The sequence below is a fragment of the Lynx canadensis genome, chromosome A2 (genome assembly GCF_007474595.2).
Source record: "Lynx canadensis isolate LIC74 chromosome A2, mLynCan4.pri.v2, whole genome shotgun sequence".
Lineage (NCBI taxonomy): Eukaryota > Metazoa > Chordata > Mammalia > Carnivora > Felidae > Lynx > Lynx canadensis.
The window spans coordinates 35,842,926-35,856,095 of NC_044304.2; the positions used below are offsets into that span (position 1 = coordinate 35,842,926).

The window sequence follows — 13,170 nt, forward strand, 5'->3', positions numbered from 1 at the left end:
CCAGGGGCAGAGAGTGAGGTCCGAGGGGTCCTTGGGCCACAGAGGTAAAGGTGGTTCCCCTGCTGGGAGGACATTTGGTAGAGGCTGTGCAGCTACTCCACAGGCAAAGGTCCCAGCAGACCCCGAAGAACAACCACATTCACTGGTGCTGGAACAAGGACATTAAGGGTGAACCCTGGCGCCAGATGTGTGTGGTGATTTTCCATAATCCCTGAAACACTGCTACACTATTGTGTGAATTTTTTCTGGGGTGGGCTGGCACCCAGCCACAGTCTCTGGGCATCGGCAGCAGCACGTCGTGTAGTGTGGCTGGCACCTGGCCGTTGCTCAGTGAGACCCTCCCCCAGAAGGTCTGAGTGGGTCAAACTGCAGTTTCTCAGAAGTGAAGGGTTGGGAAACAAAGGTGCATCTGAGATAAAACTCAGGAGGCAGGTACCGCCTGGCAGCCTAACAGCTTGGTCACGGACAATGTAAAAGTGGGGAGTGGATGGAAGCCAGAGACAAAGGATGGGTGTGCGATTGCTGATCAGGCAGAACAGAGTTCTGATACTAGAGACTGGGTAGCTGGGTGACACCCTTTTTGCCCCTCCTGCACATGCGCATACACCCCTACAAGCACCACCACAATACACCCCATGAGCTAAGCAGCGCCATCTAGTGGAGAATGGAGACATTACACTAAGCCCTGGCCAACTGGGCCATCCTCACTCTTCAGGAACACCACAAATCTCTCTGCCTGCTTAATTTATGGACTATAAAGTGCTTCATAGTTTGACTTCTAGGGGAAACCTGTGTAATTACAATCGTATTTCAGTCTGTACACTGATCCATCTATTCAATTTTTTTTCTTTTTCTTGAATACAGAGAAATAAAATATTTTTATTTTGTATTTTTATTAAAATATTTTTAATTTTTTCCACTATATATTTTACTTTTTTGTAAATTTTTCAAATTATATTTTACTTTCATCATTTCATTTTATTCTATTTCACTGTATTCATTTTTTTTTTCAAATTTTTAAACGTTTTCCTTTTTTTTTCCTTTCTTATCTTTCTCTTTTTTCTCTAACCTGTTAAGCTCCTTTCAACACCCACACCAAAACACACCTAGGATCTAGCATCATTTATTTGATCTGTGTGTGTTGTTTTTAATTTTTAAATTTCAATTTTTTTTACCTTATTAATTCTGTTTCTTCTTTCAAAATGACAAAACAAAGGAATTCACCACAAAAGAAACAGCAGGAAGAAACAACAGATTGGGACTTAACACAGATACAAGCATATGTCTGAACCAGAATTCTGAATCACGATATTAAGACTACTAACTAGGTTTGAAAATATATTAGAATCCCTTTCTGTGGAGATAAAAGAAGTAAAAGCTAGTCCAGATGAATTAATAAAAGCTATAACTGAGCTGCAATCTCAAAGGGATGCCATGGCGGCAAGAATGGATGAGGCAGAGCAGCAAATCAGCAACACAGAGGACAAACTTATGGAGAATAATGAAGCACAAAAAAAAGAGGGAAAGTAGCAAAAGAGACGATTTAAGAATTAGGGAAACCAATGACTCATTAAAAAGGAACAACATCAGAATCATAGGGGTCCCAGAAGATGAAGACAGAGAAAAAGGGGTACAAGGGTATTGTGACCAAATCACAGCAGAAAACTTTCCTAACCTGGGGACAGACAGACATCAAAATCCAGGAAGCACAGAGGGCTCCCATTAGATTCAACAAAAACTGACCATCAACAAGACATATCATAGTCAAATTCACAAAATACTCAGACAAGGAAAGAATCATGAAAGCAGCAAGGGAAAAAAGTCCTTAACTCACAAGGGAAGACAGATCAGGTTTGAAGCAGACCTATCCACAAAAACTTGGCAGGCCAGAAAGGAGTGGCAGGATATATTTAATGTGCTGTATCGGGAAAATATGCAACCAAGAATGTTTTATCCCGCAAGACTGTCATTCAAAGTAGAAGGTGAGATTAAAGTTCCCCAGACAAAAATTAAGGAGTTCGTGACTACTAAACCAGCCCTGAAAGAAATTTAAGGGGGACTCTCTGAGGAAAGAAAAGATGGGAGGAAAAAAAAAAAAGACCAAAAGCAACAAAAACTAGAAAGAACCACCAGAAACTCCAGCTCTGCAGGCAGCATAATGGCAATAAATTCATATCTTTCAGTACTCACTATAAATGTCAATGGACTAAACACTCCAATCAAAAGACATATGGTAACAGAGTGGATGAGAATACAAGATCTATCTATATGCTGTTTACAAGAGACCCACTTGGGACCTAAAGACACCTTCAGATTGCAAGTAAGGGGATGGAGAACCATCTACCATGCTAATAGTTGACAAAAGAAAGCTGGAGTAGCCATACTTATATCAGACAATCTAGATTTTAAAATAAAGGCTGTAACAATAGATGAAAAAGGGCATTATATCATAATTAAGTGGTCTGTCCATCAAGAAGATCTAACAATTATAAAAATTTATGCCTCCAACGTGAGAGCATCCAAATATATAAATCAATTAATCATGAACATAAAGAAACTCATTGGCAATAATACCATAATAGTAGGGGACTTCAACACCCCACTTACAACACTGGACAGATCATCTAAACAGAAAATCAACAAGGAAACAATGGACTTGAATGACACACTGGACCAGATGGACTTAACAGATATATTCAGAACACTTCATCCTAAAGCAGCAGAATATACATTCTTCATCAGTGCGCATGGAACGTTCTCCAGAATAGATCACACTGGGACACACGTCAGCCCTCAACAAGTACAAAAAGATCAAGATTATCCCATGCATATTTTCAGACCACAACGCTATGAAACTCAAAATCAACCACAAGAAAAAATATGGAAATATAACAAATACTTGGAGACTAAAGACCATCCTACTGAAGAATGAATGGGCTAACCATGAAGTTAAAGAGGAAATTAAAAAGTACATGGAAGGCAATGAAAATGATAACACCACAGCCCAAAACCTCTGGGATGCAGCAAAGGTGGTGATAAAAGGAAAATATATAGCCATCCAGGCCTTCCTGAAGAACAAAGAAATATCTCAGATACACAACCTAATCTTACATCTTAAAGAGTTGGGAAATAAACAGCAAATAAAACCCCAAACCAGCAGAAGACAGGAAATAATAAAGATTAGAGCAGAAATCAAAGCTAACAACCCCCCCCCAAAAACAGTAGAACAGATCATTGAAACCAGAAGCCAATTCTTTGAAAGAATTAACAAAATTGATAAACCACTAGCCAGTTTGATCAAAAAGAAAGAGGAAAGGAACCAAATAAATAAAATCAAGAATGAAAGAGGAGAGATCACAACCAACACAGCAGAAATACAAATAATAATAAGAGAATATTATCAGCAATTATATGCCAGTAAAATAGGCAATCTGGAAGAAATGGACAAATTTCTAGAAACATATAAACTACCAAAAATGAAACAGGAAGAAATAGAAAATTTGAACAAACCCATAACCAGTAAAGAAATTGAATCAGCAATCAAAAATCTCCCAAAAAACAAGAGTCCAGGGCCAAGATGCCTTTCCAGGGGAATTCTACCAACATTTAAAGAAGATGTTAAGAAGCTCTTTTGAAGCTGTTCTGAACAAATAGAAATGGAAGGAAAACATCCAAACTTTTTCTATGAAGCCAGCATTACCTTGATTCCAAGACCATACAAAGACCCCACTAAAAAAGAACTATATACCAACTTCCCTGATGAACATGGATGCAAAAATGCTCAACAAGATATTAGCCAATCGGATCCAACAATACATTAAAAAATTATTCACCATGACCAAGTGGGATTTTTACCTGGGATGCAAGGCTGGTTCAATACCTGCAAAACAATGTGATTCATCATATCAATAAAAGAAAGGACAAGAACCACATTATCCTCTCAATCGATACAAAGAAAGCATTTGACAAAATACAGCATCCTTTCTTGATAAAAACCCTCAAGAAAGTAGGGATAGAAGAATCATACCTCGAGATCATAAAAACCATCTACAAAAGATCCAATGCTAATATTATCCTCAATGGGGAAAAGCTGAGAGCTTTCCCCTCCAAGGTCAGGAACAAGACAGGGATGTCCACTCTCGCTGCTGTTATTCAACATAGTACTGGAAATCTTAGCGTCAGCAATCAGACAACACAAAGAAATAAAAGGCATCCAAATCGGCCAAGAGGAGGTCAAACTTTCACTCTTCTCAGATGACATGATATTCTGTATGGAAAACCCAAAATATTCCACCAAAAAAACTGCTACAATTGATTCATGAATTCAGCAAAGTCACAGGATATAAAATCAATGCACAGAAATCAGATGCATTTCTATATACCAATAATGAAGCAACAAAAAGAGAAATCAAGGAATCAATCCCATTTACAATTGCACAAAAACCCATAAAATGCCTAGGAATAAACCTAATCAAAGAGGTGAAAAATCTATACACTGAAAACTATAGAAAGCTTATGAAACAAATTGAAGAAGACAGAAGAAAGCAGAAAAATATTCAATGCTCCTGAATAGGAAGAACAAATATTGTTAAAATGTCAATACTACCCAAAGCAATCTACATATTCAATGCAATACTATCAAAATACCACCAGCATTCTTCACAGAGCTAGAAACACAATCCTAAAATTTGTATGGAACCAGAAAAGACCCCAAATAGCCAAAGCAATCCTGAAAAAGAAAACCAAAGCTGGAGGCATGACAATCCCAGACTTCAAACTGTATTACAAAGCTGTAATCATCAAGACCATCAAGACAGTATGGTACTGGCACAATAAAAGACACTCAGATCAGTTGAACACAATAGAGAACCCAGAAAGGGACCCACAAATGCATAGCCAACTAATCTGACAAAGTAGGAAAGAATATCCAATGGAATAAAGACAGTCTCTTCAGCAAGTGGTGCTGGGAAAACTGGACAGCGACATGCAGAAGAATGAACCTGGACCACTTTCTTACACCATAGACACGAATAAACTCAAAATCAATGAAAGACCTAAATATAAGACAGGAAGCCATCACAATCCTCGAGGAGAAAGCAGGGAAAAACCTCTTTGACCTTGACTGCAGCAACTTCTTACTCAACACGTCTCTGGAGGCAAGGGAAACAAAAGCAAAAATGAACTATTGGGACCGCATCAAAATAAAGCTTCTGCACAGCGAAGGAAATAATCGGCAAAACACTAGGCAACCGACGGAATGGGACAAGATATTTTCAAACGACATTATCAGATAAAGGGTTGGTATCCAAAATGTATAAAGAACTTATCAAACTCAACACCCAAAAACCAAATCATCCAGTGAAGAAATGGGCAAAAGACATGAATAGACACTTCTCCAAAGAAGACATCCAGATGGCCAACCAACACATGAAAAAATGCTCAACATCACTCACTAAGGAAATAGAAATCAAAACCACAATGAGATACCACTTCACACCGTCAGAGTGGCTAACATTAACAACTCAGGCAACGACAGATGTTGGCGAGGATGCAGAGAAAGAGGATCTCTTTTGCATTGTTGGTGGCAATGCAAGCTGGTGCAGCCCCTCTAGAAAAAACTATGGAACTTACTCAAAAAATTAAAAATAGAACTACCCTCCAACCCAGCAATTGGACTACTAGGTATTTATCCAAGGGATACGGGTATGATATTTCAAAGGGGCACATGCACCCCAATATTTATAGCAGCACTATCAACAATAGCCAAAGTATGGAAAGAGCCCAATGTCCATCAATGGATGAATGGATAAAGAAGATGTGGTGTGTGTGGGGGGGGTGTGGGTGTGTGTGTGTGTGTGTGTGTGTGTGACACATACACACACACACAAACATTGGAGTATTACTCGGCAATCAAAAAGAATGAAATCTTGCTGTTTGCAGCTATGTGGATGCAACTAGAGGGTATTATGCTAAGCAAAATTAGTCATAGAAACACAAGTATCATAGGACTTCACGCATACGAGGACTTTAAGATAAAAGAGATGAACCTAATGGAAGGGAAGCAAAAATAATACAAAAACAGGGAGAGGGACAAAACACATGAGACTCTTAAATATGGAGAACAGAGGGTTGCTGGAGGGGTTGCGGGAGGGGGGATGGGCTAAATGGGTAAGGGGCATTAAGGAATCTACTCCTGAAATCACTGTTGCACTATATGCTAACTTGGATGTAAATTTAAACACACACACACACACACACACACACACACACACAATATGATACCATTTGGGTAAAACATGCATTCATACTGCAATATACCACTTTTTCTGGAGAACTATCTCAAATACACAAATAGGCCAAAAAAAAAAAAATGTATTGACCAAACAGATAAATGCAGTTATTCTTACAGTGGTGGCCAACAGGGATTTGGCCCAAATAATAAATGTATATAAAGAGTAAAATAAGCTACTGCAGAATAAGGTATTAATATTTTCTTTAGTAAGGGAAAGATTAAATATGATTGCCACCCTAACTGTATTTTCCAGATCCTGATGCTTTGAGAGAAATGTAGAAGACTTCTTATATCTAAAGATTCTATGCTGGATAGAATAGAGTTTATGCTATAATTCAAAATTCTTGAAGTTTAAAATCCACACAGTAAACAAACACATTCATTTGAAAACAATCTATGATTACTGAAAATGATTATGTTCTCCATTGTGCCCAAATCATTCATGCACCAGCCAATGCGAGGGTGGGTAGAAAGAAGAAAGAGAGACAGCTCCCATCTTCAAGCAACCTAGAGATTAATGGAATGCACACATTCAGATCTGAAAACATAACAGGATACATGTCATGAACTGGATATACAGGGAGACACAAGAGCATACAGGAGATATGGAAGGAAAGGAGGAATTAAGTAGACAGAATGTGTGTTGTGGGGAAGAAGGCAATGATCCAGGCCAAGGATACAGGTATAAGTGCAGGATAAAAGGGAACATAAAGTAAGGCACCTAGGGGCACAGTTGGTTAAGCATCCAACTTTGGTTCAGTTCATGATCTCAGAGTTTGTGAGTTTGAGCCCTATATCAGGCTCTCAGCTGTCAGCACAGAGCCCACTTCGGATCCTCTGTCCTCCTCTCTCCCTGTCCCTTCCCCACCCACCCCCTCAAAAATAAAAAGGGAACATAAAGGACCCCACTTGGATGTGGGTAGTATAGTTGAAAGAGAGGAGGGAGACAGAGCCAGACTACGCCAGGCTTCAAAAGCCAGGGTAAAGAATTTGGATTTTATTTTAAAGATACTGGGAGGTCACGCAAATGTGGTTTTAAACACAGGACTGACATGATAAGTTCTGTTTTTGCAGAAGGATCTTCTGACTGCAGGGCGGAAAATGGGAGATAGGAGTAGTAAGCTTGTCAAAATGTAATCTGGGCTCCTACACTGTGGAGGTGACAGCGGCAAAGAGAATTGGGAGACAAAACAGGTATGGTTTGGATTCAATTGATGGAGAAAATAAATATGTTCAGCTGTCCCGGCTGGAGAGAGGAACTTTGCAAATTTCTTTTAAGTGTCTCTTGTTTTAATGTTAACCATCTTCTTTTATAGATTACAATCCTTTATCTGCATCCCCAAATCCAAAAAGCTCTGAAAATGGACAGGAGTTCTGTACAATGGCAACAAAACCTGATTTGAATTAACAGGAGGTTGGTCATCTTGCCCTATCCTGTTCCGAAAGAATATTCTATATACTGCACTGTAGAAATACCAGCATCTGTGAATATGGGGTACAACTGGAAAAGACAGTAGGTTCGTTAGGTAACAGATGCTGTATGTACTATGCTGCCTTTAAAAAATCTGAATTCAGCAACACATTTGGCCCCAGGGTTTCTATGAAGAATTGCAGATGGTAAGTTGGCCATATTCACTTTCCAGATTTAACAGTCGCTGAGATCATGCTGATACCCAACTCTAGTGACCATACAGACCATAAATTTGTACCTGTGTTCGGTAGGGGAGGTGGGATATGGGAAAGTCCATTATTATTCTTGATTGTGTGATTCTGGAGTAAAGAATGCATATGTGCATTTTAATGGCTGACCTTTAGACACGCATCAAGTAAGAGTAGAAGCATTCACTTTCAGGGAGTTTTCTTGCCACTATAGATCAAGTGCTACAAGGCTTAACCTCATGTATCCATTCCCCTGGGGAATGATACTTGTTTCTAACAAGCTGTCTGCTAGAAGAGGCCAGAGGCATCAAAAGGAATCAATCCCAGGCCTCTATCAACATTCATTCATTTTTTAAAAATATTCATTGGCACAGCACTCTGCTAGGGGATTTGGAGACAACAAATAAATGACATGTGATTCCAAACTTTTCTCAAGGAAGTTGTTCCAAAGAAGATGTTTCATAAATGTTTGTTAAAATAGTAAACTAGATATAAAGAGAATATAAGTCTGTAACATTAAATATGAGTTGAGAAAATCAGGGTGCTAATCGCTTTGGAATTGAGAGTTTGAGATCAGGGAGAAAATTGTGTCTAGGGAAGCAACTGCTTTTTTTTTTTAATATATATTTTTTTAATGTTTATTTACTTATGAGAGAAAGAGAGAGAGAGGCATGAGCAGGGGAGGGGCAGAGATGGAGACACAGATTCCGAAGCAGGCTCCAGGCTCTAAGCTGTCAGCACAGAGGCTGACGCGGGGCTCGAACTCACAAACCATGAGGTCATGACCTGAGCTGAAGTCAGACGGTCAACTGACTGAGCCACCCAGGTGCCCCAGGAAGCAACTGCTTTGATGCACACGATTTGGATAGACAGTTGGAAAAAAAAAAAAATCAAAGCCTATCTCCCTGATTGTCCAGTAACAGAATTCCCCACTAGTACCTCTTGGGAAATATCATTAATTAACTTCCCTTATCCACCAAGCAATTTGTGGAGTTACAATTATGTATATTTTCAGAGCAGCACTAACCTAGAATCAGCCTCATATTCCTTGAGTTGCAAGGGCTGTAAAGCAAGGAGGTTCTTGGTAGTTTTAGGCACTTTTTGCAGGAATGGAGAAAATGGACCAGAAAGGTCTTACCTTCAACGCAAGAAGGCTGAGCCCGAGTTGTGCCAGCAACCTGTCCTGGGAAGCAGGAACACTTGACTGTTTGCGATCGCTCTTCTATGCGGTTCTTATTACAGCACCTGTGCACAGCGACCACCTCACAGGTCCCTTGCTTGATTTGGTGGTGACCTGATGGATAAAGGGGGAGAAAAACAAACCCGGCGCTGTGAGGAAAAAATGAAGCTACCACATAGACGAATGATGCCATGACTACATTTTCTAACTTCCTGTTCTATGCTTAGGAATCTTTATAACTTTTCCCTTTCATATAATTTCAAATATATATAAAGGTGGTATGAATAATGCAAAAAAAAAAAAAAAAAACCTCCTATGAATCTGTGGTAGTCAGAAATTCAGCCCCCAGGACCTTCAACTCCTAGTATCACAGCCACAGCTAAATTATGCTATTTACATGGCAAAAGAGATTTTGCAGATATAATTTAAATCACTAGCTGGTTAGCGGCACCTAGGTGGTGCAGTCTGTTAAGTGTCCAACTCTTGAACTTGGCTCAGATCATGATCCCGGTCAGTGAGTTCAAGCCTCCCACTGGGCTCTGCACCGATGGCTCAGAACCTGCTTGGGATTCTGTCTCTCCCTCTCTCTGCTCTTCTCCCACTTGCACATGCACGCTCTCTCCCCTCTCCCCCTCAAAAATAAACATTTAAAAATTAAAAAAAATTTTTTTTTAACATTTATTTCTGAGAGACAGAGCATGAGCAGGAGCAGGAGGAGGAGAGGGGCAGAGAGAGAGGGAGACACAAAATCCAAAGCAGGCTCCAGGCTCTGAGCTCAGGCTCTGAGCTCCAGGCTCTCAGCACAGAGCCCAATGTGGGGCTCGAACTCACCAGTGGTGAGATCATGACCTGAGCCAAAGTCAGACACTTAACAGACTGAGCCACCCAGGCGCCCCTAAATTTTTTTTTTTAAATCACTAACTGGTTGATCTTAAGAGAAGTAAATTATCCTGGATTGTCCAGATAGTGCTGATGTGATCACGTGAGCCCACGAAAGCAGACAAATGAAGCAGAAGGGGAAGTCAGACTGAAAACAGAAACACTCAAAGCACCACTGCTGCCTTAAAGACAGAGGGGTCAAAAGGCAAGAAAATGGTGACTTCAGTCCTACAACCACAAGGAACTCAGTTCGGACAACAAACTGAATACATGTGGAAGCAGATTCTTCCTCAGAGCCTCCATAAGTAAAGCAGTCCTGCTGATACTTTGATTTTAACCCAGAGGTCAGACTCTGAGCAGAGGAACCAGCTAGTGTGCCAAACTTCTGTCCTACAGAAATAAGCCCCTAAACTTGTGGTCACTGGTCACAGCAGCAATAGCAGAATAATAAAAGACCTTATGTGTAGGTTCACCATTGTTAACATGCAACCCTATTTGCCTTGTCATTGCCTCTCTTTCATGTATCTTTCTGAACCATTTGAGACTCAGTTGCACTTTACCCTTAAATAACACCTGAGAGTGTGTTTTCTAAGAACAAAGACATTCTCTTACATAATTACCAAAATCAGGACATTTGATGCTGATACAATGCTATTACATAATGCTATTATATAATCTACAGGTTTTCCAGGTGCCCTAATAATGTCCTTTATAACCATTATTCCCCCTGTTCAGGATCCAACCCAGGGACCTATGATGTATTTCGTTCTCACATTTCTTTAGCCTTCTTTAATCAGCTAATACTTATCAGCCTTTATCTTCCCTAACCTTGACATTTTTAAAGAATACATGCCAGTTATTTTGTAGACTGTCCCGCAATGGTTCCTACGGCCCTGGTCAAGTCTTCAAAGATTCCAACCCCAGCCGACAGCTAACTGCAATCAGACAACCCTGAAGCAGGACCACCCAGCAAAGTCACACCCACATTTCTGATGATGAGAGAAGAGACTGTATGAAATAATATTTGTGGGTTGTTTTATGCTTCTAGGGTTTAGGCTAATTTGTTACAGAGCAATAGATAACTAATACACTAATTCTGGCTATACCAGGATTGGAGAGACTTACCTCTGCTCTGATAAAAACAATGTAAACAAGATTGTGGAGGCAATGTGTAGAAATTATTAATAAAAGACAACCTTTTCAAGCCCCCTTGAGCACTCTCAATTTTCACACGTACTATTTACATATAAATTGTTCCGTGAATTACAAGCAATCTCATCTACTCATTAAAACAGGTTTCCCCAAAGATTGTCAGGGGCTAATGCTCTGCTTGCTTTCTGTTGTTTGGTACATGGCCTTCAAATCACAAAACTAGTTTAAAAATCTGAATTAGGCAGTTTTTAATCGATAAAGTTAGCCCTTCCACAAAACAACCTCTATATTATTCTGACAAGTTTCTCACCCTTCCTCTGCATACTGTGTTAACTGTCGGTGGAAGCAAACTTCAAAATTACTGGCAAGAACAAATACTAAGGCAAAGTTTCATTTGTAAAACACATAAAAGCAGAACCAGTTCCCAGAGAATCAAACCACCATCATGACAGAGAGTTTTCAATCTACTACAGAAGAAAACATCAAGTGATTACAACTATAAACCTAATTAAACGTATACAACAAGAATGCGGATTTCCCATAGGTAGTTACACACAAAGTGTAAAAATTAAGTAAAAATAAATCGTAATTACAATGTGAGGAAAGTAGCATGGGAATTTAGTGCTGAGTAAGCAGAAAAGTAAGGACTTCGAAGAGTTCATGAGGAGATCCTGTCTCTGGTTTCCAATTGCAAGCAAACACAGTCAGGTCAAACATTCCCTGAATGGCTAGCCATGTAGTTGGGGGGGCCAAGGTGAATTTATCCTCAGTCCTCCAACAGTGTCTTCCCCTCCCTGTTGGCCACTGTTGCCATTTGCTCAGCTGCCACCACAAAGTACCACAGGCTGGGTGGCTCAAGTAACAGATCAAGATGCTGGCCAATTCAGTTCCCGGTGAGAGCTTTCTTCCTGGTTTCCGGCAACCAGCTGCCTTCTCACTACGCGCTCCTGCGGTAAAGACAGTGCTCAGCTGTCTCTTCCTTTTTTTTTTTCCTTCCCATAAAAACACCAACTCTCCCTTATGACCTCACTTAACCTTTATTACCTCCTGATAGACTCTGTCTCCAAATATAGTCACATTTGGGCATTAGCGCTTTGACATATGAATTGGGTGGGGGGGGGGGGGACACAAATATTCCATCTATATAACAGCCATCATGCATTAATTAGATTTTTTTAAAGTTTATTTATTTATTTTAAGAGAGAGAGAGAGAGAGAGAGAGAGAGTGAGAGTGAGCATGAGCAGGGGAAGGGAAGAGAGACAATCCCAAGCAGGCTCCGCTCTGTCAGTGCAGAGTCCCATGCAGGGCTCGATCTCACAAACCGTGAGAGCATGATCTGAGCCAATATCAAGAGTCAGAGGCTTAACTGACTGAGCCACCCAGGCGCCCCACAGTAATTAGATTTTAAATGACCCTAGAGAGCCATGAAGATAGCACTTAACCTCCTTAAGAAAATAAAGGAAATGTGTTTTAGCAACTTAAAATAGTTGAGAAGTGATTTGGACATTTACTAATATTATAGTTGCTTAGAATTTTGCTGCTAGTTAGATAACCATCCACAAATACAAACAGATTTTTTTTTTCCTTTTCACAAACTTGTCTCTGAATAATCAGCTTGCTGGTCTAGGTTTTTATTCACTTATACAGACCACTGACTATTGTACTTCATTGATTTTTAAGATACATATTTTTCTCATCTTTAACATTTCAGGAGCTATCACAACTGATAGCATCTTATCACTGGAATTGGCAATGCTTTTCTTTCTCAGAAATACACAAAACAGCAGTCTGTCTCACAATTGATGGTCTTAGATTTGATAAAATAGGGTAGTTTGCAGGCACTGTTTTAAATTCTTTAGAAATACTTTCCTATGTAATCTTACAAAAATGCTATGATGTGGGTACTATTTTCATTCCTTTTGCACGTTTAACAAAATGTACAAACATTAATTTGCCCAAGGTCACACAACTAGAAATTGAAAGATAGAGAGACGTAAACCCAGGCAG

At 39.7% G+C, this 13,170-nt stretch overlaps 1 protein-coding gene across 1 annotated transcript in view; it reads right to left on the bottom strand.

Annotated features, from left to right (window-relative positions):
- TAFA4 (TAFA chemokine like family member 4) overlaps positions 1 to 13,170 on the bottom strand; it is a 169,152-nt gene that overhangs the window by 12,671 nt on the left and 143,311 nt on the right. Inside the window, exon 4 of the mRNA XM_032592487.1 lies at positions 9,090 to 9,245. Coding sequence (XP_032448378.1) covers positions 9,090 to 9,245 — 156 coding nt within the window. The remainder of the gene's footprint in view (positions 1 to 9,089; positions 9,246 to 13,170) is intronic.